This window comes from Phocoena sinus, chromosome 2 (genome assembly GCF_008692025.1).
Source record: "Phocoena sinus isolate mPhoSin1 chromosome 2, mPhoSin1.pri, whole genome shotgun sequence".
Taxonomy (NCBI): domain Eukaryota; kingdom Metazoa; phylum Chordata; class Mammalia; order Artiodactyla; family Phocoenidae; genus Phocoena; species Phocoena sinus.
This window is the reverse complement of record NC_045764.1, coordinates 173860007-173888005: the sequence shown is the minus strand read 5'-3', so window position 1 is coordinate 173888005 and position 27999 is coordinate 173860007. Positions and strand designations below refer to the sequence as shown.

Genomic DNA, 27999 nt, shown 5'->3' with positions numbered 1-27999 from the left:
CCCGCCCGGGCCGCTAGCGGTCCGGGTTGTTCGCCGGCGCCCGCAGGGTTAACGGCAGCCGGTGGGCCCCCCGTCCGGCCCTCGGAGGGGCTTCCCGGCTGCGCCGGGCTGGGCGGGGAGGGTCTCCAAGCCGCGCGCGGATGGGTCTGCGCAAGCCCGGCAGGGAGCCCCGCTGGCGAACAGGGCGCGCAAGGGTTAATCCCTTGGGCCCGGAGGGGCGAGCCAGGCCCGGACCCCAGGAGCTGAGGGCAGCAGGGTCCCTGATTGAGGAGTCTGAGGTCCCGACAGCTAGCACCCTCGGATCGTGTGCGTGTCAGGTTCTGCACTTCCATATGGCCCCCAATTGCCCGATTTGAACATTCTCCGACTCGGAGATTCTGCAATTCAAGGCTTGGCTTCCTCCGGGAGGGAGCGCGGGGCTGGAAGGGTTAACGGGCGGGGTGGGGCGTGGGGGGGGGGGGTGCAGCGGGGACCGCGGTCGCCGGAGAGTTAACGCAGCCAGGCCGGGTCCCCTCTTTTTCAGGCAGGCGAGACTGGGATCGGCCCGGTCACCGCGGTCCCGAGTACCCGGGCCAGCCCCTTCCTCTCCCCGGGGGGCGTAACTCGGTGCGCGGCGGCCCGGGCGGGCTCACCTGTTACTCGGCCGAGGCCCCGCGCACCCATTGAGTCCCAGGGACTGCGGCCAGTGAGTGTGGGCTGGGGGCGCGCGGGCCGGACTTTCCAACAACCGAGCGGCGTGGGGGTGACCCACCGCCGCGCCCGCCTGTGCCCGCGGTGCCCAGCTCCGCCCGGCGCGGCCGCGGAGCGCACGCCTCCTGCCTGCTGACCCTCTCGTTTGGTTTCTCGCAGGCCTCTGCCGCAGACATGGAAAAACTCAGGTGAGTGGAGCGTCTTCCGTGCCGCGGCTCCCGGGGCCGGGGTCGGGGATGGGGGCGCTAGGGAGGGCGACGGGAGAGGGCTTTGCCCGAGCGCATCTACGGCCCGCGGCCGCCCGGCGGGGCTGGCCCGGGCCGGTATGCGTGTGTATGGTGCGTGTGTGTGTGTGCGCGCGCGCGCGCGCGCGCGGCTAGACCGCGGGGAGCGCCGCGCGGGGGGTCCCCGGCCGGGCCGGGGCCGATGCGGCTGCGGGTGGGAGTGCGCCACCCAGGGCCGGGACGGCGCGCGCGCGGGTTTACGCGGTACCCCGGGCCCTGCCCTGGACTTTGGATTGTCCCCCGGGACCCTGCTCCTGCCGTTACGCATCAGTCCCCCGCGCCGGCCGGTCTCCCATCCCCCAGCTGACAGTTACCTGTTCTGAGTTTTTAAGTTTCCACCTTGTGGGGGCAGGGGTGGGGGATGGGGTCCTCCCGGCGGGCCAGGCAGTCGCGTCTTGGAGCCATTTTAGGGGAATCCCGAGAGGGCGTCTGGGGAGAGTCTCCCTCGGCCTCCCTCCAGGTGCTAAACTTTGAGCCTTAAGGACTCCACTGGGCGCCCTTCTCGGCTGGCCCGGGATCAGTCGATTTGAATATTCACAACTTCCCTTGGGCGCCCTGACCCCCACTTTGGGATCACCCCTCCTGTGTCTTCCTTCCGGAAGCTGAACCGAGGCCCAGCTCTGGCTGCTGGGTTTCAGGAAGATCCACGGGGCCTGGAGGGTCTCTTGGCCTCCTCCTTCCCCCTCTTCCCCCCTCCCAAGGCCAGGATCAGCATCCCTGGGGAGGCAGCTCGGTAGCAGGTGCACCCATTCCCCAAGGGGCAGGGACCCAGCAGAGCCCAGCTTGTTCCAGTGCAGGTCCCACGGTCTAGGGGAGAGGGCCCTGGGGCCTTCCCAAGTGACCCTCAGTGCTGTGGATGAGTCACTCGGGAATGCCCAGGGGGACCCTGGGGACAGGTGGGCCCACACGGAAGCCCCAGACTGGACATGAGAGCAGGGCCATCTTCTGGCCGCTGAGCTGGAGTGCAGCCCTCCCCTGTGGGTCCCACAGGACCAGAACCCATTTGTCTTGGGCTGGGAGGAGGAGTCCAGTCTCTTAGGTCGTAGGAGCTCAGACACAAAACCAAACATCCATCAGCCAGGCCCACCTTATCATGGTCAAGGTCCAAGTGGGGCTGATGAGGCCCAGATGGCGGCAGCTCTGCCTCTGGCCACATAGATGAGCTCAGGCCTCTGACCTCATGCCAGGACCCTCCTCTATACCCCCATCGGCTATCATCTCACCAGTACCCCTACTGGATGGGGCTGTCTGTGGAGGAGGCATCACTACGTAGCTGGGACTTGAAAAGAAGGTAGCATTCATGGGGCACCTTGAGGCCAGCCTGGTGGGGCCCCTCTCTGGCTCTCTTTCCCTCTCTCCATGCCCAGCCTGGAGCTCGTGAGCAGGAGGGACAGAGACATGGCCCAGCCTGGCTGGAACACAGGTGGACAAGTGAGCCGGGTGGGCAGATCCACTGTCTCAGCTGCTGAGGGCACTGAGCATCTCTTTGTTGGGTGGGCTGAGGGCTTCCCTGAGTGGAATCCTGAAGGTTGGTCGCAGTGGCCAGGGCCCAGGCTTCCTGGCTGCACTGAGGCATCGGAAGCAGAGCTCAGAAGCTGGTGGGATTGGGAGTCCCGTGTGGCCAGGACACAGCATAGCCTCCCAGAATTGGGGAGCATCCTCCTCTCCCTCTCACCCTATTGGTAGTTTCAGAGCGACCTCGAGGGCCTTTCCAGACTATTTCTTCCCAGCCAGTACTGGGGCTGCCCCTGTAGGGTTCTGCCCTGCATTTAGTGTCGGGGGTCCAGGACCAAGAGGCCCCGAGGGATGTAGGGGAAGCTGGTCAGCATGGCCTCCCATGGTGTAGGTCACAGGGTCTTCTGGCAAAGTCCTGACCCTCTCTGGGGCTCAGTTTCCTCATCTGTAAAGTGGGTATCCTGAGCACCCCCACCTTGCAGGGCTGTTGGGAGGACGACCTGAGATACTGGGGTCTGACGGGCCTCACCTGGGAGCTGGCCCACAGCAGGGGTCCAGGTAGAGGTTCACTGTGGGGCATCCGACCTGCACAACTCTGGGTTCCCAGGCGGGAGAAGATTCATTTGTGGTCCAAGTGAAGGGGTCTTGGCTGTCCAGCAGGATGGCTCTGTGCCGGGGTCCTTCCTCCTGTCCTGGGGCCCGCATCGCAGGCTGGGCCTAGGAATCTGAACTGAGCTCCGAGAGGGCAGGCCCTTTGCCCCGTCCAACACACACACCCACCCGCAGTGCCCGGACCACAAGGACTATGTCCTGTGACCCTCAGCGGCTCCCTTTGTGAGCAGGTACCCAGCTGGGGCTCCCTCTGCCTGAGCCTCTCTCCTCACCACCCAGCCCACGCTGCAGCCCCACTTCTGAGTCCCGAACTAGCTGTCACCTTCATGCCTCTCTGCCTTTCATGCCTCTCATGCTGTTGTCTCTGCTCAGAATGCCCTTCCACCCACCTTCTTGTCCACATGACAGACTAGTTATCCTCCTTGTCACTTTTCTCTGTGGCTTTTGTGACTCTCCTATCCCTCACCCCCAGATGGGCTCATTCCCCCTCTGGGGGTGCGCTGGTGCTGAGACAGGTCAGCCCTCCAGAACAGGGACCCAGGCCCAAAACACAGGCCCCCAGGGATCCCAGGTTGGAGACACTAGCCTGGGGAATCAGAGAGGGCTTCCTGGAAGCAGGGACACTTGAGCCAAGGCTTAAAGAATGAATAGGAGTTTGCAAGGAGGACAGATAGGACGAGCCTTCCTAGAGGTGCAGAGTCCTGGGGGCCTGAGGAAACAAGGCTGTGTTCAGGGAGACCGGTGAGGGGTGGGGAGAGGAGGTCGGTGGGGTGTCCTCTGTCCTCTCCGCCCCGCCCTGTAAGGAATCCCCTGCGAGCAGAGCATGGGGTCCATTTCTCCAGCCCCAGATCTGGCCGCCTCTGCTCTGGCCTGATGCATGCCCCCTGCCCCTCGCTCACCCAGCTCTCCTGCCTCTGACTGCTTGAAAAACTCTTCCTGTGACACTCAAATATTTGCAGATATTAGCGAGTCCCGGCTGGCTGTCAGCACGCGGAGCCGCTGCACCGCTAATCCCAAGTTAATCCCCTCCTCTGCCTTGTCTGCCCCGGCTCCGCCTGTCTTAACAACCGCCGTGGCCGCTTTGCTGCATGCCTTTTGGCAAGCCATTTCCTCTGTGGGAGCCTCAGTTCTCTCCTCTGTCATAGAGCAAAGTGGGTCAGTCGCCTCACATGGCACCTGGGACACAGAAGGTGCCTAGGAAACCCAGAGCTATTCCTGTTCCAAGTCCACCCCTCCCCCCACAATATAATTGTTCAAAGTTGTGAACTGTGATAGGCATCTAGAAAAAGTAATAAACATCTGTGCCGTTTAGAGGTTAACTTTAGGACGACCGCCACCCAGGTCAACAAGTTGAATGCTGCCAACCTCCCAGGGATCAGCCCCCATCGAGACCCTTCCCCAGTCACAGCCCCCTCCTCCTCCCCCGGAAGTCTTCAGGATCCTGGCTTTTGTGATAAAGTGGTTGCTTGTTTTCTTCCCGATTTGGCCGCCTGAGAGCATCCCTAACTGACATCGTTTTGTTTTGCCCGGTCTGGAACTTCACATACATGGTGTCTATTAGCCTGTGCTTCCAGGTTGGCTTTTTTTTTTTTTCCACTAAAACATCATGTTTTCGAGAGGCGTCCTTAGAGTGCGTGGAACTGCCCATTGCTGGCTGTCTTGGGGAACGGCATTTATGAGTGAAGTTACCTCTTTGTTCACTGATGGCCATCCGGACGGGCGGCTTCCTGTGACCGTGCCTGTCCAGGTGCTGGGGAGCTCGTGCAGCCTTCCTGGGGTACCTCGGGGCGGCACTGCTGGGGCACAGGGCACGCCCACCGCCAGCTTTAGGAGATGAGGCCACGCCCTCCCCGCGGCACTGGGACTCCCTGCGTCTCCGCAGCCTCCCCTCACTGGGCTCCCTCAGGCCACAGGCGGGGAGCTGCTCCTCCGGTAGCGGTAGCGTTAATTGCGCGGCCCTGGATTACTGCCCATTTGGGCTTCCTCGTTTGTGACTTCTGTGTGTTTTTCCATCGCTTGTCCTATTGATTTGGAGCTCTTCAGAGAGCCCTTGTCAGTCACACGTGTGGCAAATGCACCTCCCGCTGGTTGCTTGCTTCTCACTCTTTCAATGGTCCTCTGATGAACAGAAGTTCTTGATTTTAATTCCGTTGAATTTCTCTTGAATCTTTCAGGCTTTTACTTTTTGATGAAAGCTTTTTGTGTCTTGTTTAAGAAACCTTTCTGACGTCATGAAGCTATTGAAAGTGATTTTCGCGTACGGTTTTGAGGTCAGGCTCCTCTTGGTCGTCGTTCTTTGTGGGTTTTGGTTGCTGTTGTTGTCTGGTTGGTTGGTTTGGTTTTGGTTTTTCGTTTTGTGTATATGTGTTTTTTTTGCTTTTTGTGGTTTTTTTACTTTGGGTTTTTCTTTTATTGGTTTTGGGGATTTTTTTGTTTTTTGGGTTAAAAATTTTTTTTGCTTTTTTGGCTTTTTTTGTTTTCTGGTTTTCTGGGCTTTCTGTTTTTAAATTTTTTTTTTGGTTTTTGGAGTTTTTTTGGGTTTTAGGTTTTGGGTTTTTTAATTTTTTCGTTTTTTTGTTTGGGTTTTTTTGTTGTGTTTTTTGGGTTTGTGGGAGTTTGGGGTTTTTTTGTTTTTTGGCTTTTTTTTGTTTTGGGGGGTTGTTTTGTGGGTTTTTTGTGTTTTTAATTTTTTCATTTTTTGTTTTTTAAATATTTTTGGTTTTCCTTGTTTTGGATTTTTTTTTTTTTTTTTGCTTTTTGGATTTTGTGGGCTTTTTAATTTGGGGGTTTTTTGTGTTTGTTTAGTTTCTTGTTTTGGGTTTTTTTGGCTTTCGTGGGGGTTTGGGGGTTTTTTGATTTTTGGCTTTTTTTTGTTTTTTTGGGTTTTGTGGGTTTTCTGTGTGCTTTTTTTCACGCAGACGCCAAACGCTCAGGCCCATACTCTTGATTCTTTCGCGTCACCCACGGGTGTTGCAGGGCTGCAACCCCTGCAATACCAGACGCCACTCGCTGTGCCGAGACACTATGCCAAGTGCCAGGCTGACGCCCAGGAGGTCGCCCCAGAGATGCCAAATCGCACTGACCTCATTTCCAGAGGCTCTCCCTGCCCACCCCCTCTAACCACCAGGCCTCGATGCCGCTCCTCAGGTCCATCAGACAGGCTCCTGCCCCAGGGCCTTTGCATGTGCCTTTCCTTCTGCCTGGAATGTTCGTCCCCAGATATCCACGTGACTCCCTGCCTCCCCTCCTTTCACATCTTTCTCAAATGTCATCCCTGGTCAGGGTGGGGCTCCTGACCACTCATTCCATGTACAATTATAGCCCCTGCCCCAGCCTCCTCCTCCTCCCTGCCTTGATTTTCCATCTCCCTCATCCCCACCTGACTCTCAATTTGTCTTATTTATTTATCTTATTTGCATCCGCCTCCCCGCCAAGAACAGCAACTGACTGCTGACCCCCAGCACTTAGAGCTGTCACGTAGTAGATGCTCAGTAAATGCTCTGGAATGAGACCAAAGTGTGGTGCACAGTGAGGAAGGAGGATGGGGAAGAGCTATTCCCCACGCTTCATGATGCCCGAGAGGGGGGCCTCCACTCTGCCTCCCAGGAAGGGGAGTGTTGGGGACACTTTTGCCCCCCACCCCCTCAGGGAGTAGTGGTTTTTTAAAAAAAATCACCCCGTGAGAGACCCTCAGAGGTGTGAGAGCCTCCACCGGAGGGATCTGGCCTCAGCAGCATGTAGGGGAGCCTTCCTGAGGGAGATGCTTGGACGGAGATAAGGAGGAGTGGGGGGAGGGCATTCCCGGCAGGGGGTCCGACGTGGGCAAAGGCCCGCGGGCAGGGAGGATGCTCTTCCTCACCTGGCAGCTGAGCTCTGCCGTTCTCGGGCTCTCGGCCTCCTGCCCCTGCCAGCCAGGAGGGATCACGGAGCCGAAGGGGTTTGGGGAAACAGAGGCCAGAGGCGGAAAGGGGCTTGTCTAGGTCTCCGGGGTCAGGACAGCCACAGCCTCCCGGAGCAGCTGGACACTGCCCAGTGGGAGGAGGCCTCTGTGTCTGGGCCAAAATTTGCAGCCCACTCGCCCCTTCCAGCGTTCCCTCCTGAGGGCCACACCCGCACCCTTCCCAAAGCCCAGAGTGAGGATGCACTTCCGAGGCCTCCGGGCCCCCACTGACCCTTCAGAAAACCCAAAGCTCTTGTGTGGCACCCAGCGCCCCTCTGTGTGGCCACCTGAGCCCTGGACCCAGCTGCTCCTCCCGACTCTGCCTCATTTCTAAACATGATTCTAGCAGAGGAAGTCTTATGCGCTAATTCTTACTAAGCTGTGAATGACTGCCTCACTTTGATTTCTCCCTTTGGGAGTCAGGGCATTATAAAGGGACCCTCCACATGGACTGTTCTCTCTTACCTTCTTCTGCCCTGCCCTTCCAAGTCTCCTGTCCTCACAGCCCATCTGAGTCCCACTCCTCTGCAAAGGCTCCCTGATGAAGTACGTGGTTAAGAAGGTGGACTTAGCTGGATTTGAATCCCAGACCTGCCACTTACTGGCTGTGTGGACCTGGGCAAGTTTCTGAACCTCTCTGATTCTCAGTTTCTGCATCTCTAAAATGCAGATCATAATAATAGCACCTAACTTGGAAGGTTGTTTTGCGAATGAACTCGTGAACGTGGAGCTGGGCACGTGGCTGGCGCTGTGTGGGCCGCTTCACCCTGTTAGCCTCCTGCCCGCCTCTCACATGGTCTCATTTGTTCCCAGACCCTGTTTCCCCAACCATTGGGCAGATGGCATTATTCCCATCGTGAAGGAGAGGACCACCTGGCGAGGGGGGGTGTCGGGCTGTGACCTGCAGACCTAGACTGAGTTAGGACTGCGAGAGCATTTCAGAGTCGGGGGCAGCGGGCCGGCTCTGCTGTGCCCCCAGACTGCATTTTTCCCAGAGAGGGCACATCACCAGCTCTGGTGGCGGCTGAGTATTTCAGAGCAAGGACGTGCCGTGTACCTGTTTCTCAGCGTTCTGCCTCACCCCCATTAACCACGGGCAGAAAGCCAGCCCTGACTGTTTGAGATCTCTGGCCCCCTCCTGCACGCTCTCACCCTACCTTCATGACAGCCTGAGAGCTGCCGCATCGCCTGCATCCCTCGACAGGCCCGCTGAGGCTCTGGAGGCATTGCCTATCAGGGCGCCGGTGTCGGGGACGAGGCCTGGGTGTCTTTCTTGAGCGATGGAGCTGCTGCCACCTGACGTGGGAAGGATGGAGATGGGGCAGGCGGGGATGCACGAGATGTCTGTGGGATGGGTGCTCGGGAGCAGGTGTCTTGGGATCCTCAGCCCTCGTGGCAGACAGCATGGGGGCGTGCCCTGCCAGGGCAGGGGGTTGCGCCTCTGTGTCCTGGCCAGAGGGGCTGCCACGGGGAGGGTTCTATCCTGGCTCCCATGCTCACTAGCTGGGTGCCCTTGAGAAAGGCCCTGGCCCTCCAGGCCACAATTCTTTCATCTGTACAATGGGTAGCTTCCCCACTCCCTGCCAGGCCTCGGGTGAGGATTCAGTGAGGGGACTGTCAAGGGCACGCAGTAGGTCTCACTGGGTGATTGAGTGATTGAATGGGGGTGATCTCGGGGGAAGCTTCCAGAGGAGGTGATGGTCACAGGTGTCCTTTGGTTACTGATGGGGAAACTGAGACCCAGAAAAGCAGCCTCCTTCCTCGGCCCCAGTGCCTTGCGACCACCAGCTGCTGCTAAAAGCTATAATCATAACGCCAGTGTTCTTTTCTTCCAGATTCAGTTTGGCCCCCAGGACTGTCTCCTGTGGGTGTGGAGAGGTGCGGGGTAGGTGGGGCGGTGAGGGCAGAGGGACCAGGGACCAAGGGCATCCCGGAGGGGCCCAGGGGCACGTAGAGAGCGCCGGGATGGGGCAGGCCACCCTATGCCCCGCGCTCCAGGGTCATCAACAAGCCTCCCACAGCCCTGATTACCTTTACGATCCCCAGAATTCTGGAAAGCGGGCCCCACCGCCGGTCCAGTTAATGCGTGCCCGTGTCTGTGGTGGGGTGGTCACATGAATGAAGCCAGCGTGGGCTCCGTGGTGGGCAGAGTGTTGCACGGCAGCCTCTTCTCACCTGGGCTCCAGGGCGGCGTGGCGGGCGCTGGGAGCTTCATCTGGGAGCCTCGCCAGCGGTAGCACCACACCACCCACCCGTCCTCCCAGCGGACGCCCCCTGAACACGGATTCTGGGCAGAGAGCAGGTGTGGCCTTGGGACAGGGGAGGGGTCCAGGGCCAACGTGTGCACAGTCCCACCCTCCAGGCCCCCTCCGTCTAGGGGGTGAGGAAAGAGAGTAGATGAGCAGCGGTGCTGGGCTGGGTGCTGGGAAAGACGAGGCCAGGCGGGGGTGCCCAAGGAGCCCCAACACAGCCAGAAAGGGGGGCCTTGGGGGCTTCCTGGGGCCCGCTGTGTGGCTGGCCCTACCTCTCCTGAGGCAGTCCCGACTCACCCACCAGAGGGACAGCCCCAGGCCGGAGCCTGTCGCCAGTCCTTTCCGCTGTGGAGCTCCCCTGGGGCTCCCGGCGCCCCGAGCGAGGGGACCGGACACTTGGCCCGCACTCAGGGCCAGGCGCTCTCAGCCTCCTGCCAGCTGACCCAGGCCTGGGCTCTGGCCACGCTCATCTCCCGGCCTTTGCCCAAGCTGTGTTTCCCGCGCAGATGGCTGGCCTTCTTCATGACGGGCACGGGATGACCTCTCCTGCCGGTGCTGGAGGCCCTCCTCCATGGGGTCACCTCTGTCTCCGTACTCGGGCTGCCAGATAAAGTACAGAATGGCCAGTGAAATTTAAACGGATTTAAATAAATGTCACTGGGCATCCTCTACTTTATCGGGCTCCCCGATCTCAATAAACAGCTGGATGCTTACTTAGTGTAAGTACTTCCATGCCGTGTTTTGCACACATACACTGAACACTCACTGTTGACCTGAAGTTCACATTTCACCCTCTCATGGTCATTTCAGGGGGCTCAGCCCTTATGGGAATCAGAGAGCAACTTCTTCTGGCAGAGCCAGACAAACAAAACCAACCCCCTAAAGCCGCTGACCTCAGAGGCAAGGAAAAGCCCAAAGCACTGGAAGCTGCGGAGGGGAATTCGGGTTGATCGTCAGGAAGCCTGCAGCCTGTTGACCTGGCGGGGGGGGGGGGGGGGCGGGCGCTTTCTCCCTCTGAGCCCCCGTTTGCTCATCTGTAAAATGCAGTCACTCTGTGTTTTTCATTCATTCAGCGAATGTTTATTGGGCCCTCCTGGTTGCCAGCCTCTGCTGCAGGGTCTGAGGACCCAGCAGGGAATGAGGCAGACAGAAATCCCTGTCCCGGGGAGCTGCCACTCCAGGGGGTGAGGCCAAGGACACACAGGCCCGGCAGGGAAACGGGGAGAGAGGATGCCTGCAGAGTGTAGGAAAGGCCTCGCCAAGAAAGTTGCGTTTGAATGTTGACTGAAGGAGGAGAGGGGCAGCCGTGGGGTATCTGGGAGACGGATCCAGGCAGAAGAGCAGCACGTGCAAAGGCCCTGAGGCAAGGCTGTGCTGAATGCGGCTGGAAGGTGAGGTCCAGGGGGCAATGGGAAGGCCACCTGCCATCAGGTGATCAGCGTGAACACGTTGGGTTTGACCCAAGCGATGCAGGAGCTTTGGCGATGGGGGGTGGATTGGACTTAGCCTTCGACAGGACCCCTCTGGCTGAGAGCGGGTGAGGGCAGGAGCTAGTTAGGAGGCTGTGCAGCAATCCCGCGCAAGAGAAGTTGGACTCAGCGTGGTGGGCGGCGCTGGAAAGAGAAAAGGAGTCAAGGGTGCCTCCAGGCTCGGGGAGGAGTGCTGGCCCTGCTGGGTCGGGGCAGGGATTGGGGAGGGCAGGCTGTGGATTTGGGGAGGGCGAGCGGAGTGGGATGCAGTGGGCCCCACAGGTCTGTGCCGCCTGCGAGATATCCAAGCAGAGACGGAGGCAGCAGGGGGCATGCACGCCTGGAGTCGGGGAGACACGAATCTGGGGGCCCTCAGTGGAGCGATGGTATTTGTGGCTGGGGCCACCATGGGGTGAGTGTACCCAGGGCAGGAGAGAGATTGGAGGCACTATTCCTGGGTCCTGCTGGTTAGGAGGCCAGGGAGACGAGGGCCACCCGCAGAGGGGGCTGAGAAGGACGGCCAGGTGAGGATGGTGTTTGCAGGAGGAGGGAGGCGTCTACCGTGCCGTTGGCCGCTGAGGGCTCAGGTCGCCTGAGCACTGAGCTCAGGGACCGGCGAGAGCTGGTTCAGCCAGGTTGGGTATTGGTCCTGGCAGGCTGGGTGCAAGGACAGGCAACGTTTCTTGGAGCAGAGAATGAGGACAGGTCCAGGAGGGCCAGCAGAGGGTTGATCTCAGTATGGCAAGCGTACCTCCGTGTTCTTGTGCCAGAGACAATGATCCAGTAAAGAGGGGGAAACTGGTGGTCTGGGAGTGAGGGGAGGGTAGCTGGAGCCGCGCCTGGAGTGGGCGGAGGGGCTGCCTGGCGGGCTGTCTATAGTAACAGGCGGGCAGATGCTGGTAGGTGGGGAGACCTGGCGGTGGCATCTGCGAAAGTTCCCTAGGGGTGGCTTCTTTTTTCCCGTGGAAGAGGAAGCGAGGTCATCAGCTGTGAGTGGCGGTGCGGGAGGAGGCGTTGGGAGGTTGCGCAGAGAGGAGAACGTGAAGGAACGGAACAGGGGGTGTGGTAAGGTTCCCGGGTCAGTCTGCCGGATGAGCAGAAAGGGAGGCCTGTCAGCTCGGCCGTGTGACTTCCTGCCATCTGTACAGGTGCAGGCGCCGAGTCTATGGACAGCTGACCCTAACCAGAGTGGGGTTTGGGAGGTCCGGGAGGGCTTCTTGGAGGAGGTAGATAGAATGAACTAAAGAACAGGGGAGGGGGTGTTCTCAGCATGAGGGGCAGCATGTGCAAAGGCCCGTTGGTGACTCTGCAGCTGCTCCGCCCACTTGCCCAGGTTGCCCTTCTTTGTCCTGGCCCTGAGCACCCCTGGGTCCACCCGCCCACTGAGGGCTCCCAGGCTGCAGAGCTGCCAGCTCCTAGCACCTGGTTCTGCCTTGATGGGCGTGGGGGGAGGGGGCGGCGGGAGCAGGGCTGCAGCCGCCCGATAAGATGAGGTGGAAGCGAGATGAAATGTTCCCCGCAGCGTCTCCCGTCTCCTGTCTCTGGGCAGGAGAGCAGTGGAGCGTCCGTGTCACCGGGCCGCGAGGAGGGAAGAGGGACTAGTTCCACTGGATGACCTCAGTCAGCAAACCAGGAGAGAGCAGGGCCTGAGCAGGCGTAGAGTCTGAGGTCACCCCCTGTCTGGCTTGAGTGGGTGACCCCTCCTGGCTGTGGGCCCCCAGGCCAGCCCTGTGGCTGTCCCCTCCCCCAGTACACACGCACACGCACGCGCGCCCCTGCACGCTGTGGTACAGTGGCCTGGCGTGTCCAGAGTCCCCTTCTCCGTGCACGTGGCGTTGCTGGTGAAGTTGTTGCAGAGGCAGCCAAGGGGCTGCCCAGGGGCTGGGCAGGCGTGTCTGAGCCACAGACCGGTGCCAGCCAGATGCCCAGAACTGTTTCCCTCCAAGGAGACGCTCACGGCCCACCAGGAAGCGGGATGAGCTGTACTGTGGGACTCCAGGCCCCTGCCCTTGACCCTGCCGGGTGGCTCACCTCTTAGACTCCAGCCTCTGCCTCCGTCAAGCTGGCCGTGGTCGACCCTCACAGGGAGACCGTGGCTGTGCCTTATCGTGATTATGATGTGTGGGAGACGGTTCAAGGAAGAGCAAAGGGCTGCGATTTGCACTAAAATCTGGCATCTCAACGTGAGGGGAGGAACAGCTGGCCCAGTGTTGAACCCCAGAGGGCTGTGTGACGTCATTGCCATGAACCTCAGTTTACTCATCTGTCATATGGGTGTGGCGCACGCCTCCCTCACAGGGTGGCCTGAGACTAGATGAGTAGGTATGTGTGGGCACCTGGGGCAGGGCAGGCCCTCGGCAGGTGCTGGGGGCGTTGGTTAACAATTCATGCCCACCTGCCCCTCGAGAAGGGTCCTCAGTGGGTTCCCACTGGGGACACAGGATGGAATCAGTACAGCAGTGAACAAGTTCAAGGGGAATAGAGAAAGACTGTTTGTTCTGAGACACAGAAAAGTGGTGGCCACCAAGCATGGGGGTACAGGCCAGGGCACGGGGGGCCTCGGCAGGGACGAGGGGGCTCTGAGACCCTGCAGGGGTTGTCTCTGGCTCCTTTTGTGGAAGGATGGTGGCACCAGACCTTCTACAGGGAGACTCAGAGATGATGCCAGCATGGGACAGGGACAGAGGCTATTCTGCAGGGACCCGCCCCCGGGCCCACGCAGGGCATCCCAAGAGTCTGATGCGGTGGTCCCAAGGTGCCCACTGGAGGCCCAGCTGGGAGAGGACCAGCTGGGTCTGAGCAGCTCTGGGGGCAAAGACCTTCTCCCAGGGCTGGGCTCACCTTGGCCAAGGTGGCCCGTCAGTGGTAGCTCTGCGGGTGGTTCCATGGTGTCTGCCTCTGCTGGGCATTGCCCTTGACACTGGGAGCTGGCACGAGTCCCTGTGCCATGAGTTCCAGGGTATCGGCCCCTGCGGGAAGGGGAGAGGCCAGTGGGGGAGGGGCCGGGTGCTCTCACCAGCACCTCAGGGGAGCAAGGAGGACTTGGGGGGCTTACGCCCCCATTTATCCAACCCCAGAGTAGGCCCCGGGGATATAAAAAAGCACCGGACCTTGCAGCCCCGGAGATGTTTCTGCAGCCGTTCACGCAACACGTGTTGCTGGTCTCTGGCTCCACGTGGACACAGCACGGGGCACCGGGACGAGTCGGTGAAGGAGGGAGGTGGTCCCAGGGGAGGGCAGGCAGGTAGGTCCCCAGGTCCTTGTCCCCGCAGGAATGAGAAAGGGTGGAGGAGGGAATGCTGTCCCTGGCGGCAGGGGCCTGAGGTGGGCGGGGGGGGGGGTACCTGGCCGAGAGGACGGCGAGGACAAAGGCCCTGAGATGGAGAGGAAGGGGCTCAGGGTAACCCGGGCACAGCCTGGAGCCAGCGCGCTGGAAGGGGGCCAGCGCAGGGCGAGGTGGGGGCTGTGGGGGGTCTGAGGGGACGGGGGCTTCGGGGAGGAATCTTGGGGAATTTTGCCCAGAGGCGGGAGTAGTCTGGCTGGGTTTCGTGACCTGCCATCTGGCGGAGGGCGGAGACCGGACTGGGGGCCGGCACGGGGCAGGAGACCCGGCCCCGGGACAGAGGCTCAACCCCAGTGACGCTCCCTGGCGGGCAGGCTGGGGCGGGATGGGTGTCAGGGTCCCACCAGTGAGCCCTGGGTGGGGAGGAGTTAACCTGAGCGGGAAGGAGTGAGTGCCATCCTGGCAGAGGGGACACAGCGACAAAGTCACCAAGATGAGAAGCTGCCTGCAGCATGTGAAGAATGGCAAGCAATTTGTTGTCACTGGAGCATGACGGGGGCTGGAGCCTGAGCACGGAGAGTGCGTGTGGAGACAGGCAGGGCCACGGGGGGTGCCGCGGGGACCGGCTCCTGGTACCTGGGAGCCGGAGGGCGGACACTCCTTCAGCCCCACCCGCCCCATCACCACAGCCCACCAGGGAGCACCTCTGCCCCCAGGAACCTTGTTCACACCGCGGAGGAGGGAAGGATGGCCCCCGGGCCCCAGAGCACACATGTCCTTCCTCCCCGTGCCCAGCGCGGCACCACAGGCATGGGGGGTCTCACCCGCATCCCTTCCTCCCCGTGCCCAGCGCGGCACCACAGGCATGGGGGGTCTCACCCGCATCCCTTCCTCCCCGTGCCCAGCGCGGCACCACAGGCATGGGGGGTCTCACCCGCATCCCTTCCTCCCCGTGCCCAGCGCGGCACCACAGGCATGGGGGGTCTCACCCGCATCCCTTCCTCCCCGTGCCCAGCGCGGCACCACAGGCATGGGGGGTCTCACCCGCATCCCTTCCTCCCCGTGCCCAGCGCGGCACCACAGGCATGGGGGGTCTCACCCGCATCCCTTCCTCCCCGTGCCCAGCGCGGCACCACAGGCATGGGGGGTCTCACCCGCATCCCTTCCTCCCCGTGCCCAGCGCGGCACCACAGGCATGGGGGGTCTCACCCGCATCCCTTCCTCCCCGTGCCCAGCGCGGCACCACAGGCATGGGGGTCTCACCCGCATCCCTTCCTCCCCGTGCCCAGCGCGGCACCACAGGCATGGGGGTCTCACCCGCATCCCACACTTGCTGTGTGATCTTTCTTAACCTCTCTGGGCCCCAGTTTTCTCATATCTAGGAAGAGGCGCTCCGCATGCCATAGGCCTGAAATGAGAATTTGCGTCAGAACAAGAGCGGTTGTCAGGGATAAATGCCTTGTGTGTGACCAGCGGCAGAGTCTGGGTCAAGTCACAGCCATGCCCCCCATTCTCTGTGCTTCCAGGCAAGCCCCGCGCCTTCCCTGGGCCTCAGTTTCCCAGGGTCCCAGCCTCCCTTCTACTCTTCTGAGAACTCACCTGCCAGGAGTCCCCAGCGGAAGGGCCTTCTGGGGTGGGGACTGGCTGGCGAGGGCTGGGACGGGGACTCCCCCGGGGATTGCTGGACTCAGCCGAGCCGCCAAGGGGAGACTGGGTCTCTGGCTACTCCCACGGGAACGGGCCAGTCCTGCCCCTCCTCTCCGTTCACTCAGCAGCATTGGGGTCATTGGCCAAGAGTGAACCCTGGGCCTGGACTTCCAAAGTCCAGTTCAAATGGAGATCAAGCCGCTGCCTCTCCCCCCACCCCTCCCCCAGCCCAGCCTGCAGATCAGCCCAGGAGACCAGGGCCAAGGGCAGCCCATTTCACAGATGAGCAGATGGGGGCTTATAGAAGTGGTGATCGCCGTGCAGCTCACGGTCCAGGGCTGAGAGCTTCCCTACCCGTCCCCCCCCCGCCCCCGCCCCCAGCCTATCAAATCAGCACTTTCAACCTTTTCTGGGGGGAGGGGCAAAATTTGATCCTCGGTAAATTTTTTTTTCTGCACCCCACAGCATGTGGGATCTTAGTTCCCCGACCGGGGATCAAACCCGCGCCCCCTGCAGTGGAATCACGGAGTCTTAACCACTGGACCGCCAGTGAGGATTTTTCATCCTCACTGTAGGAAATATGACAAATCCAGAAAAGTATAAAGAAAATGTTTTAATTGCCCAGAATCCCACCACCCACCCAAGACAACATTAACAGTCCTTCCCTTCCGTTACCTTGTGTGGCGTCTGTGCGCAGTTATTTTGTAAATGGGATTGTGCCGCCCCTTCTCTGAGCACATGCACTCGCCCGTGTCTCTAAGCCTTGTCTGGACGCCTGATGTCCAGGGCAGCGTCCTCCCGTCAGATTTCTGCTCTGGCTCCGGGGCCAGCCAGGCCACCGGGAGCCCTCCCTGGAGAGACTACGGGAAGGGGGCGACCAAGCCGACTTGAGCCTAAAGCTGTGATGTACATCCCGTTGCCCCCAGGCAGGGTGGCACCGTGGGGCTGGGGTGGGTCATCCACCCGCCTCTGTCCCACCGCCCGCCCAGCCCAGACAGGCCACAGGCAGGGTGAGTGAGAAGGGGTGCCAGGAGGGGTGAAGTGGGTCCTGTCCTGGACCCCTAACATCCAGTAGGTCCCACAACCTCCAGAATACCCCACTGGTGTCCGTCAGCAGAGGTCGGGGGTCACACGCCCTCCATCCTCCTTGCCTCCCAGGCTCTCTGACCAACGGGTCCTGCAAGGAAGGAGCAGTAGCCGGACAAAAACCTGGAGCTGGGGGAGCCTGAACGCCATGACTTCCCTCTGAGGCTGAGATGGGGATGCAGGCCTGGGGTGGGACTCGGTGCCAGCAATGCACTCGGGCAGCCGGGGCTGGCAGGTGCCTACCCCCCAGCTCCTACGCTCCTACCCTGCCACCCTGCTGATGACAAGGAACTCTCCTGCCGGTGGGGGACGATCCCCCATCTCTCTGTGACTGCGTGCCCACGGCGGGCCCGGCGTGGCCCCCGGTCCCCGTTCTGAGCAGCTCTGTCCTCTTCACCCACAGGCTGCGCAGCCCCTGGGTGCCCTCGTGCCTCGGGCAACCCCGCGTCCTGCAGGGCCGACTGGCCAGGTCCTCACCCTCGCTCTGGGACAGGTAACACACCTGTTGTCTCCCCGGCTCCTCGGTGTCTCTGCGTCTGTCCCCAGACGTCCATCCCACATCTGCATCAACTCCCCCGACAAGGCCCAGAGAGGGGGAGGGTGTTGGCTGCCAGCACACCCTCGCCACTGCTTCCCGGCCATCTGGTCTTGGAGGCGAGGCCCCGGTGTCCCCACAGACCAGCCCCGGGCTCGGTCCTCGGGCTCAGGCCTCTGCTGAGCAGCCAGAGGGGCTCCTGGTGGGAGGCAGGCGGGGTCCCACTCTGCGCCGAGGGAGCTCATCTTTCTCCCCTGTGAGGTGGGGAAGCCTTCCAGGGGCTTCCCACGGGCAAGGAGGGAACCATGAAGCACGCACCCACCAGCACACACCCTGCCGGGTTAGGCCAGATACTGACCAATTCACCAGGACCCAGGTCAAAGCGAGGTGACCCCCCCCCCCCGGGTAGCAGTGTGAGCAGGGCTTCCCGAGCCCCCCAGCCGGGAGGGTGACCCTGATCCAGAGGGTGGGGCATGAGGGATTTCCAGGCCCTCCCTGTGCATCTGTTGAGGGGCCCCCTGAGCCAACTCCACACCAGGTGGGAGGCAGAGGCACTGAGCATTCCCCCCATGGTGCCTGCCCCCAGCATCGTCTCTTGGCGGTTCTGATGATCCGGGGAGTGCAGGGACCACGGTGACAGCCCTGCTCCCTGAGGGTGGGTGCTCCAGCGTGTGGGTGCACACATCCCCGTTTTACAGATGTGGAGACAGAGGCTGAGGTCAGGCAGGGCTCGGGCAAATGCCCTGGGAGGGAAAGGCAGGAAAGGATGGTGGTACCAAACAGGTGACTGAAGACCTCAGGGTGCCCAGCCCAGGGCCCTCCCTGGACCAGGCAGGGGAGGGGACATGTCCAAAGCTCTGGAGTAGTTGATGGCCAGGACTTGGTGAAGGACTGTGAAGGGTGGCCACAGGCAGTGAGAGGGGTCACCGCGGCCTCTCAGGGTCTGACTGGGGACCGCTGGTAGCTGTGACCTTCCCGGGGCTGGGGAGCACAGGGGGCAGAGAAGAGTCAGCACTGGACGCACTGGCTGTGAGGTGCCTGTAGGCCTTCTGGGAGGAGACGTGGAGGGCAGTAGAGCCCTAGAGAGAGGTCGGGGCTGCAGATGGAGGCTGGGGAGGAGTTCGTGTGTGGCTGGGCACAGAGGACCTTAGGCCTGAGATGTGCGGGGAGGGGGCGAGGGGTAAACCAGGGCCCTGAGGATCAGCCTCGGGGACGGAGCTGGAGTGGCAGAGGTGGGGAAGGCGTGGTGGGGCACCGGGGTTGGCGCTGCTGTGACTGAGGGACCAGGGGGGCATGTCCAGGGCCAGGGCCCAGGTGCCTCCAGCAAGTGGGCTGGGGGCTGTGCCAGCCCAGGGCTGGACCCGCTGCGGCTGAGGGGTGGGTGGGTGGGTGTGAGGGGCTCAGGAGGTGAGAGCAGTACTTGAAGGGTGGTGGGACAGAGCCGCCCAGTATGTCTGGAAGGCCATCCGGAGGCCAAGGGTAAACTGAGGCTGGGGTGGGCCAGCTCGATGAAGCTGGCTGCCTCGCGAGGGGCGGTCGCGGCTCAGATGCCTGTCTGGTGGGTCCCGGCTCTGCTCGGAGCCCACCTCACAGCCCTGTCATATTTTCCTCCTACACGTGCCTTGTTGGTGAACCTGCTCCCTTGTTCACTGTTTGTCTACTCTCGAGACTATAAGCTCCGCGGGGCGGGGACCGCGTTTGTCTCATTCGTGCTGTGAGGCACAGGGAATGGCGGGACAGGGCAGGAAAGGAAGGAAGGAGGGTGACGGGTGGATGCATCGTAGGGGGATACGGCTGGGTCACGTCAGGGGTGGACAGTCTTGACGGCAGGGTCCGAGCTGTGGCTGCAGGCGAGTGACCAAGGTGGGGGAGGGCGGGGGCTCAGGTGGCCCCACGGGTGCTCTCACCTCTTCCCGAGGGTGCAGACCCCGCCTGTACCCTGTGACCGACAGCCCCTGTAGGATGACTGACTTCAGGGGCCGCCACCCCACTCCCACGCCTGACCCCGTGTGTGCAGGGGGCCCTGGATGACATGGGAGAGCCCCCAGGAAACTCACCAGCCCCCTGGGGAGAAAGGCCTGGGCCAGGGGCAGTCTGGGGCCTGTAGCTGCAGGGGGCTTGGAGTGAATCAGTCAGGCGTGCTGTCTGGAGGAAGCGGCAGGGCCTGCTTGGCAGCCATGGGCAGGCACTCTGCCACTGGTCTCCCTCCTTGCTTGTCACTCTGCATCTTCCTTGGGGACCAACTCTTGGGAGGACCCACCCCGCCCTTCTCTGAGGTTCTCAAAACGTAGGCAACTCTTTATTTTTATTTATTTATTTATTTATTTATTTATTTATTTATTTATTTATTTTGGGGGGTACGTGGCCTCTCACTGCTGTGGCCTCTCCCGTTGCGGAGCACAGGCTCCGGACGCGCAGGCTCAGCGGCCATGGCTCACGGGCCCAGCCGCTCCACGGCATGTGGGATCTTCCCGGACCGGGGCACGAACCCGTGTCCCCTGCATCGGCAGGTGGACCCTCAACCACTGCGCCACCAGGGAAGCCCTATTTTTATTTATTTTTAAGAATGTAGACCTGGGCAGGAACCCAGGAAGTCTTAATCGGGGCTCTCTGGGTGTGCGCCTATGGTAACACGTGTGGTTTACAGACAGGGCCCGAGACTGAAGCTCACTCTACCCTGGGCTCTGGAGGAAACCTCCTGCTTGCCCACAGCAAACCCACCAGAAGTTACCATCCAAAGGGTCTTCGCTCCAAATGGTCCCCTGAGGAGGGTTGGGCTTCCTCCAGCAAACAGTTAGCCCAGTTGGGCCCCTACTCCGACCCGGACACCTCTCTGAAGCCAGGGCTTTGTGTCCCCAGGGCAAGATGGGGACAGTCGCAGGTGGACTGGGGGGGTGCGTGGCGGGGACCAGCAGCCAGGTCTGTGTGATGGCAGGGACCCCGCCCACGCCGTGACACCATGGAGTTCACCTTCAGGCTGCACCATTCTGGGCTTCGTTGTGACTGTAATGTAGGGGGTGACGGGAAAAGTGCAGGGGGTGACAGAGCAAAGCGCACACCCAGGGCACTGAACGGCAGCTTGAACCTTAGCCTCACTCGTGGCTAACAGCCAGCAGAACTCCCCTGGTGCCCCTCACCCACCGGGCCGCTCTCCCTTCCCTGCAGAAATCAGCCCTCCCGGCTATTAAAGGTGAGTCCTTCCCCCTTGGCCCCTTCTGCGTGCTCAGCCAGTCAGGGGAAAGGTGCCTCAGGTCAGCCCGTGGTTAGGTGCTCTCTGGGATAGGAGGGTGTGGCCCCTGCCCTGGTGGAGTTCACGGCCAGTCCCCTGGGTGTGGCCACCACACCTGTCCCTCCTGCCTTGTGCCCGACGGTAGCTGATGTGAATTGATGGCATATGGCTCAGAGGGTGAATCATCCCGTTTCTGTTTCCTGAGCATGGGAACTCGGCGGCCCGGGGTCCCAGAGGAGCCCTCAGTCTGTGGGGAAAATAGTGCCTCAAGAGCCAAGCCTGGCCCTGGAAGGCTTCCTGGAGGAAGGGAGACATGAGCAGGCCAGTGGTTTTCTGAGTGTCCGATGCTCTGTGCAGCTAGCTGGCCACTGTGGCGGATGCTACCTGGACGTGGGGCATCCAGGCTCATCCTCTCCCTGGCCCGGAGGTCACACAGCCTGCTGGGACCACGCAGTCGATTTGGGGAAGACAGTCCTTGTCTAGGGTGTGGCACTAGTGCCTCTGGGCCTCAGCGTCCCCAGCCAGCGCTGTGGAGGAGCAAAAGTGGGGGACCCTGTAAGCGGTGCCATCTGGAGGTCGGCTTCCAGACCGAGAGACTGGGTGCCGATGGGTGCTCTTTAAAGCAGGGTCCTTTAAGCCGCCCCAAGTACTTGCCCCCGCCAGTGCCAGACTGGCTCAGGGTCAGAGACCCTGACCCCCGGGGCGGGGGCTGGGCGGTGTGCGTGCCTGTGGTGCGTGTGCGCGTGCGTTGGTGCGGCCGGGCGCACCCCGTGCGCACCCACCGGCGCCTCGAGCTCAGCGCCGCGGCCCGGCCCGCCGCCGCGTGTCGTTGCAGCGCGCTGCAGGAGCAGAAGGGCGAGCTGCGCAAGCGGCTGTCCTACACGACGCACAAGCTCGAGAAGCTCGAGACCGAGTTCGACTCCACCCGCCACTACCTGGAGATCGAGCTGCGCCGAGCGCAGGAGGAGCTGGAGAAGGTCACGGAGAAGCTGCGCAGGTAAGGGGGCGGGGCCATGGAGGGGCGGGGCCGGCGACCTGCCGCTAGCGGAGCCGCGCCTCCCACCCGAGCTGGTGACCCCATTCGTACACGGGGAGTCCAAGGCTCAGCGACGGCAGGCTTTGTGCCAAGAGCTGCCAAACCAGGATCTGAACTGGCGCTGGCTACTGCCGGGTACAGGCTCTTCCCAGGCACCTCTGCGTCCCCTGCTCATTCCTTCTCTTGTACTTATGTGGTGGGGCGGCAGCATGACACAGAAGCAGCCATCTCCAGACCCAGACCCCAGCCGCTGTCGCCTGGGTCTCTGACCGGGAAACGATGTCCAGCCTTGGAGGTGAACCAGCATTTAGAGACGGTTCCCTCGAGCAGCACAGCAGGCAGTGGCAGCAGGCTAGGTGTGCGGGACCCTGAGCAATGACTCCCTTAAAAACAAAACTTCTGTAAGCATCGCGCTGCACGTGTAAGATGGGTATTCTTCTAAAAGATATTACACGCTTCCCAGGCTTCTTTTAGGAAGAATGTAAAGAAAACGCAAACTTTGCTGTTGGCTTGGTTTGTTGTAAATGTTTATAGAGCACTGGATTTGCGGTGAGGCTGTTTGTCCCTTACTACTTAAGCACCTCCAGCCTCAGTTTCCCCACTCGCAAGACAGGGGCCATAACACTACACGTAGGTTGTCGAGAGGATGGACACTGCCCCTTCCACCGTCACACCGCATGGCGGCAACGGCTTCCCACCCAACACCTGCCTCCGTCTCAGCCTCTTCCAGGGGGAACCGTATCCGATTCACTGTGTGTCCCCAGCACTCACCCCAGGGCACGTCACACAGTCTTAAGGTTAGACCCCTGCTAACCTGCTATTGAACTGTGAACCCTTTCGCCAGCCTTGTAAGGACTGTGTGTAAACTGTGAGTTAACCGGCTCTGAGTGAGGACCCGACAGAGTCCCTTGTGAATAACAGGCCTTCCCTTCTCATCTACAGGGGTCCTCGGCCCTGGCCCAGGAAATGTTGCAACGAGTTAGCTTCAATCAGATGCTTTCTAGCACAGGAGCAGTTAGAGCAGGGTGGGGCCTGTGTTCAGCCCTCAGCGGGCCGTATGGCTACAGGGGCCGTGGGAGGGTCAGGCCTGGCACCGCAGTGACGTCAAGGCCTCCGTTCCAGGATTCAGAGCAACTACATGGCGCTGCAGAGGATCAACCAGGAGCTGGAGGACAAGCTGTACCGCATGGTGAGGGCACGCCACACACCCCCACACCCCAGCACTCCCAGCCCTGGGCCCCCAGCTCTGGAACCATGGTGAGGACCTCGGGCCTGGTGGTCATGCCCTTGCCCGTGAGGAGCTGGGCCAAAGGCCTCGTTTCCACCCTGCCCGCTCCCTGCTCCCCAGGGTTGGGCCAGTCCCACCTGTCTCTGCCCTGATTGGGTGCTCTCCAGCACTCACCTGTCACTGTCCCCACGGTGCAGAGGAGAGACTGAGGCTCAGAGAGGCAGTGACTTGCCCAAGGCCGTCTGGCTCCTCCCTGGCAGAGCGGGACTGGAACATGGGCTGCCCTGTGCTCTGACCCTTGCGTGCCTTGGCCTCCAAACTCTTCCTCATTATCGGCCGCGAGAGGGGACCCAGGAGGCCCCAGGCCTTGGCTGGCTGCTGAGCGCCTCCCTCTTCTGCCTGTCCCCCACCTCCAGGGCCAGCACTATGAGGAAGAGAAACGAGCGCTTAGCCACGAGATCGTCGCCCTCAACAGCCACCTGCTGGAGGCCAAGGTGACCATCGACAAGCTGTCAGAGGACAACGTGAGTGCCGGGCCATTCCGACCCTGAGGGGCTGGCGCAGGGCCGGGTGGACAGACGGGATGGTCAGGACCTCACGGAGTACCTGGGCATTCGGGGAAGGATGGGGGCGGCCTCACAAACTGCATCCCGCGAGACCCTCTACTGGCAGGAGATGGGACTTGAGATAGGGAGCATGGGGCCACGCTGTCCCAGTCAAGGCAGGGCTTCCTGACCCCAGGGTTGGGGCCTTCGGCCACTCGCAGTGGACATCAGAGTCCTGTGGCTACCCGCGGGTCCTGACTTCCAGGGTCCCGCGAGAAGGGCCCCGCTGCCCGCCACAGACCCGTCAGCTGAGCACACACTCACTGATTGGCATCTGCTCCTCGCCGGGCCAGACCCTACGAGGCTCTGAGAATACGTGTGAACAACACAGGCAAGCGCCCTGCCCACGTGGAGTTTACATCTGAGCAGGGGAGTGGGGAGGGCGGACAGTAAACAGGATAGATATGTCAACTGTGTAGTGACTTAGAAGTGCTAAATGCTGCAGAGAAAAATAAAGCAGGGGATGGTGCTGGGAGTTGCCAGTTGCAGGGTTAGGGAATCTCAGTCGGGTGCTTCTGGAAGAGGCTGCTGGAGCTGAGACCTGAAAGCGGTGAGGGAGCTAGCCATGGGACAGCGGGGAAGGGCGCTTCTTCCAGGCAGAAAGAGCCACAGTGGCAAAGGTGGGTCTGAGTAACTTGAAGACCAGCAAAGAGACCAGAAGGGGCTCTTGTGGGGAGGAGAGGCCGAGGGTCTGAGATCAGAAGGAAAACAGGAGGCCGCATTGTACAGGCTTCGATAGGAATCTAGGGGGTTTTTCTGAGTGAAGTAGGAAGCCACTGAAGGTTCTTGAACAGAGGGGTAGCCTGACTGAACTTACTCTTACTGGGCTCCAGTGGCTGCTCTGCTGAGGACAGACCGTAGACGACAAAGCCATGAGTGGGAAGGTCAATGAGACAGCAATCTGGGAGAAAGACGATGGTGGCTTGGCCAGGATGGCGGCCAGGGAGGTGGGAAGCGGGGGGCTTGGGTTCTGGTTATATTTTGAAGCTGGAACCAAAGTGATTGACCGATTTGGGATGTGGGTTATGAGAAGAAAAAAATGCGTCCAGCCCGACTACAGGGGTCAGAGTCTGCTGGAAGGGAGCCACCTGCCGTCTCCTGGGCTGGGACCTTCTGGGGGAGACGTGGGAGGGGGTGGCAGGCGTGGGGCAGGAGCCGGGCCCTGGACAGCCAGGTGGAGATGCCACAGGTAGGAGATGGCGGAAGAGTGCACAGAGATGAGGGGCGGCTCTCAGAAGACTGTTAACAACTTGGTGGCAGGTCTGGGCTGGCCAGACAGCGCCTGCAGCCCTCTGATGCCAGCCACAGCCAGTCTGGGGCCTCACAGGAGCCCAGTTCTCAGCTCTCAACCAACTATATCCTTTCAGGGATGCACTGAAGGAGTGGGAGACCCGGGTTCCCTCCACTGTGCAGGCCAAGCCAGGGCACCAGCCTCAGTACAGAAGGTGGAGGGGCGGCAGCCACCAGGACCAGGATGGCAGGGGCGCCCACGCCCTCAGCAGCTCACCTAAGCTGCAGGACGCCTGGGCCTGGTTGACTTGAGACTATGGGAGCAGGTGGACCTCAGGGCCCATCGGTGGACCCCAGACCCCCCGCCCCCGTCAGAGCCCTGGCTGCAGAGGGTCCCTGGCCGGCAGTGGGAACCAAGGCCCAGCGGCAGGCACGTGCAACAGAGATTTTCCAAAGATGAAACCAAAACCCCTCGATGCCTACTGTTTGCATCTGTTTTCAGCTCAGGAGGCTGAGCTGGTCCCCGCCCGGACCTGGGGTCACACAGGCCCTCTGCCCCCCACTCGCCCTGACCCTTGCCCGGCCCTGCAGCCACGCCCGAGTCCAGGCCTCACTCTGAGACGTGGGAGCGGCAGGCCCGTTCTTCGTCCCTCGCCGTTGCCGGCGCTCTCCACTGCGTTCTCTTGGGAGGGACTCAGAGGCCGCGGGCAGGGAGACCGGGCCTGGTGTCCATGCCTGGGGCCTCTGGGACTTTAGGGCACGTTGCGGGCCCTTCTTCTCCCACTGCCCCCCACCCTGTGGGAGCTTCCCACCCGGGTCAGTGGTGGGACTGCCTGGGAGGGCGCCCTCCATGCACCAGCGGCTCCAGGTCAGAGCAGGGGCCCCCGTTCTGCAGGCGAGAGTGTGAGGCCCAGAGAGGGTCCTTGTGCTGCCCACTGCACAGCCGGCTCTGCCCGCCGGTTTCCGCATTGGCCACTGGGCACCGGTCAGGGTGGCAGTGACCTCGGCGAGGGGCGAGCCTGTGCAAAACAGCTTCTCTTGTCTTTTAGGAGCTCTATAGGAAGGACTGCAATCTAGCGGCCCAGCTGCTGCAGTGCAGCCAGACGTACGGCAGGGGCCATAAGGTGTCCGAGGTAACGTGAGCCCCGCCCCGGCCAGGCCCACCGCTGCCCCTGCCACCACTCAGGGCCCCTTCCTCGCAGGTCCCACCCTTGAGAGCGAAGGGGCTGGCTGCGCCCGAGGCCCCCTGACCCTACTCGATCCTGCCGTGCCCTGGCCTCTCTGGGTACGTGGTGGAGGGACCACCGCATACACACCTCCCCGCCAGCCCGGACAGCCGGCGCACCCCCCCCCGACCCCGTTTCCCCACCCGCTGTGTGAGCCCCCCTGAAACCCTGTGGTTTAGCTTGGGTACAATCCCTAACAGTGCTCATTTCAGAGATAAGAAACTGACTTCACACGGAAGTCACTGGGCCAAGGCCACGGGGCCCAGCCTCGGACCCAGGTCTCCCACCCCAGCCAGGCTGCCCTTCCCCTCACCCAGGCCTTTCCACCTTCCGCCTCCCCGAGCCTGGGCCACACCTAAGACGCTCACAAAATAGATCAAACAGTAGCGGGACGCCCCCCACGGGGCACCAGGCGCTCCTGCGGAAACCGCTGGGCGCCTGGCCCTCAATCTTTGTCGCATCTGTTTCTGAGTCTGTCTGGTTTGGGAGCACCCAGGCCACGTGCGTGGGCCGGGGGTGCCCTCCCAGAGACCCTGGGGCTGGGAGAGCAAGTCAGCCCCTCAGGGGAAGGCCCGAGAGAGGCCTGAGACAGAGCCGGGCTCCAGCCTCCAGGCTCTGCGGTGCCCCACTGGAGTGGGCCGGGGTGGGTGGCGGTGACCAGGGGTTCGCAGGCACATCCCAGGAGCTTGCGAAATAGAGCATCCCGGGCGTCGGCTCCAGCTGGTGGGATTAGAGAGGCCCTGGGCAGGTCCCTGGTGGGTCAGCCTCGGCTGCCGGTCCGGGGCTGACCGTGACCCCCGTCCCCTCCTCTTCCTCGCGGCGTCCCATTCTAGCTGCCCTCAGAGTTCCAGGAGCACGTGAGCCTGCACATGGAGAAGCAAGGCTGCAGCCTGCCCTCCCCGCTCTGCCGCCCGGCCTACGCTGACAGTGTCCCCCCCTGCGTCCTCGCCAAGGTGCTGGAGAAGCCAGACCCTGGCAGCCTGTCCTCCCATCTGTCGGATGCCTCAGCCCGTGACCTGGCCTTCCGCGACAGGCTGGAAAAGCCGGGCCCCCGGCCCCCCTACAAGGGGGACATCTACTGCAGCGACACGGCCCTCTACTGCCCCGAGGAGCGGCGCCGTGACCGGCGGCCCAGTGCGGACGGGCCCGTGACCGACGTGGGCTTCCTGCGGGCCCAGAATTCCACTGACAGCGCGGCCGAGGAGGAGGAGCCCGAGGCGGCGGCCTACCCCGCGGGCTACCGGCACGGGGCCTTCGGGGGCTACGCGGCCTCGCTGCCCACGTCCAGCTCCTACTCGAGCTTCAGCGCCGCGTCAGAGGAGAAGGAGCGCGCCCAGGCCAGCACGCTCACCGCCTCGCAGCAGGCCATCTACCTGAACAGCCGCGACGAGCTCTTCGGCCGCACGCCGCCTGCGGCCTACGGGAGCAGCCCGCGCTACGCCTCGGCCGCGGCTGCAGTGGCCGCCCCGCTCGAGGCCGAGGCGGCCCCGGGGTTCGCGAGGACTGTGTCGCCGTACCCCGCCGAGCCCTACCGCTTCCCGGTCTCCCCCGGCCCCCAGCCCGCCCTGATGCCCCCCAACCTGTGGAACCTGCGGGCCAAGCCGGGGTCGGCCCGGCTGGCCGCAGAGGACGTGCGTGGCCAGTGGCGGCCGCTGAGCGTGGAGGACATCGGCGCCTACCCCTTCCCGGCCGCCGCTGCAGCCGCCGCCGCCCCCGGCCGCGCCTCGCCCGGCGGCTTCAACGACCGCTACTTTGGGGCCGGAGGCGGCCCGGGCGAGAAGGCCGAGGGCCGCGCCAGCCCCCTCTATGCCAGCTACAAGGCTGACAGCTTCTCGGAGGGCGATGACCTCTCCCAGGGCCACCTGGCCGAGCCCCGCTACCTCCGGGCGGCCGGTGACCTGAGCCTCAGCCCCGGCCGCTCGGCTGAGCCCCTGCCCAGCTACGCGGCCAGCGAGGGGGAGCGGGAGAGGCTCGGGGTGCAGCTCTGTGGGGCGGGCGGCAGCCCCGAGCCCGAGCACAGCCCCCGGAGCTCCAGGGACTCCCTGGAGCCCAGCTCCATGGAGGCCTCCCCGGAGATGCACCCCGGCGCCCGCCTCAGCCCCCAGCCCGCCTTCCCTCGGACTGGCGGCTCGGGGCTCAGCCGCAAGGACAGTCTCACAAAAGCCCAGCTCTACGGAACCCTGCTCAACTGA

The 27999-nt window shown here is 62.2% G+C and overlaps 1 protein-coding gene across 1 annotated transcript; it reads left to right on the top strand.

Annotated features, from left to right (window-relative positions):
* Nucleotides 1-29: 29 nt before the first annotated feature.
* BEGAIN (brain enriched guanylate kinase associated) lies at nucleotides 30-27999 on the top strand. The gene is made up of 8 exons (XM_032623488.1): nucleotides 30-61; nucleotides 850-878; nucleotides 17122-17211; nucleotides 21318-21479; nucleotides 22641-22707; nucleotides 23163-23270; nucleotides 25631-25714; nucleotides 26641-27999. The coding sequence occupies exons 2-8, from the start codon at nucleotides 865-867 to the stop codon at nucleotides 27997-27999; spliced, it is 1884 nt and encodes a 627-aa protein (XP_032479379.1). The 5' UTR covers nucleotides 30-61; nucleotides 850-864.

What these genes read in the sequence shown, in the direction of transcription:
- BEGAIN (XM_032623488.1), top strand. An exon ending in GTCACGGAGAAGCTGCGCAG is followed by an intron (nt 21,480 to 22,640) that starts GTAAGGGGGCGG and finishes CCTCCGTTCCAG; the next exon opens with GATTCAGAGCAACTACATGG. An exon ending in ACAAGCTGTCAGAGGACAAC is followed by an intron (nt 23,271 to 25,630) that starts GTGAGTGCCGGG and finishes CTTGTCTTTTAG; the next exon opens with GAGCTCTATAGGAAGGACTG.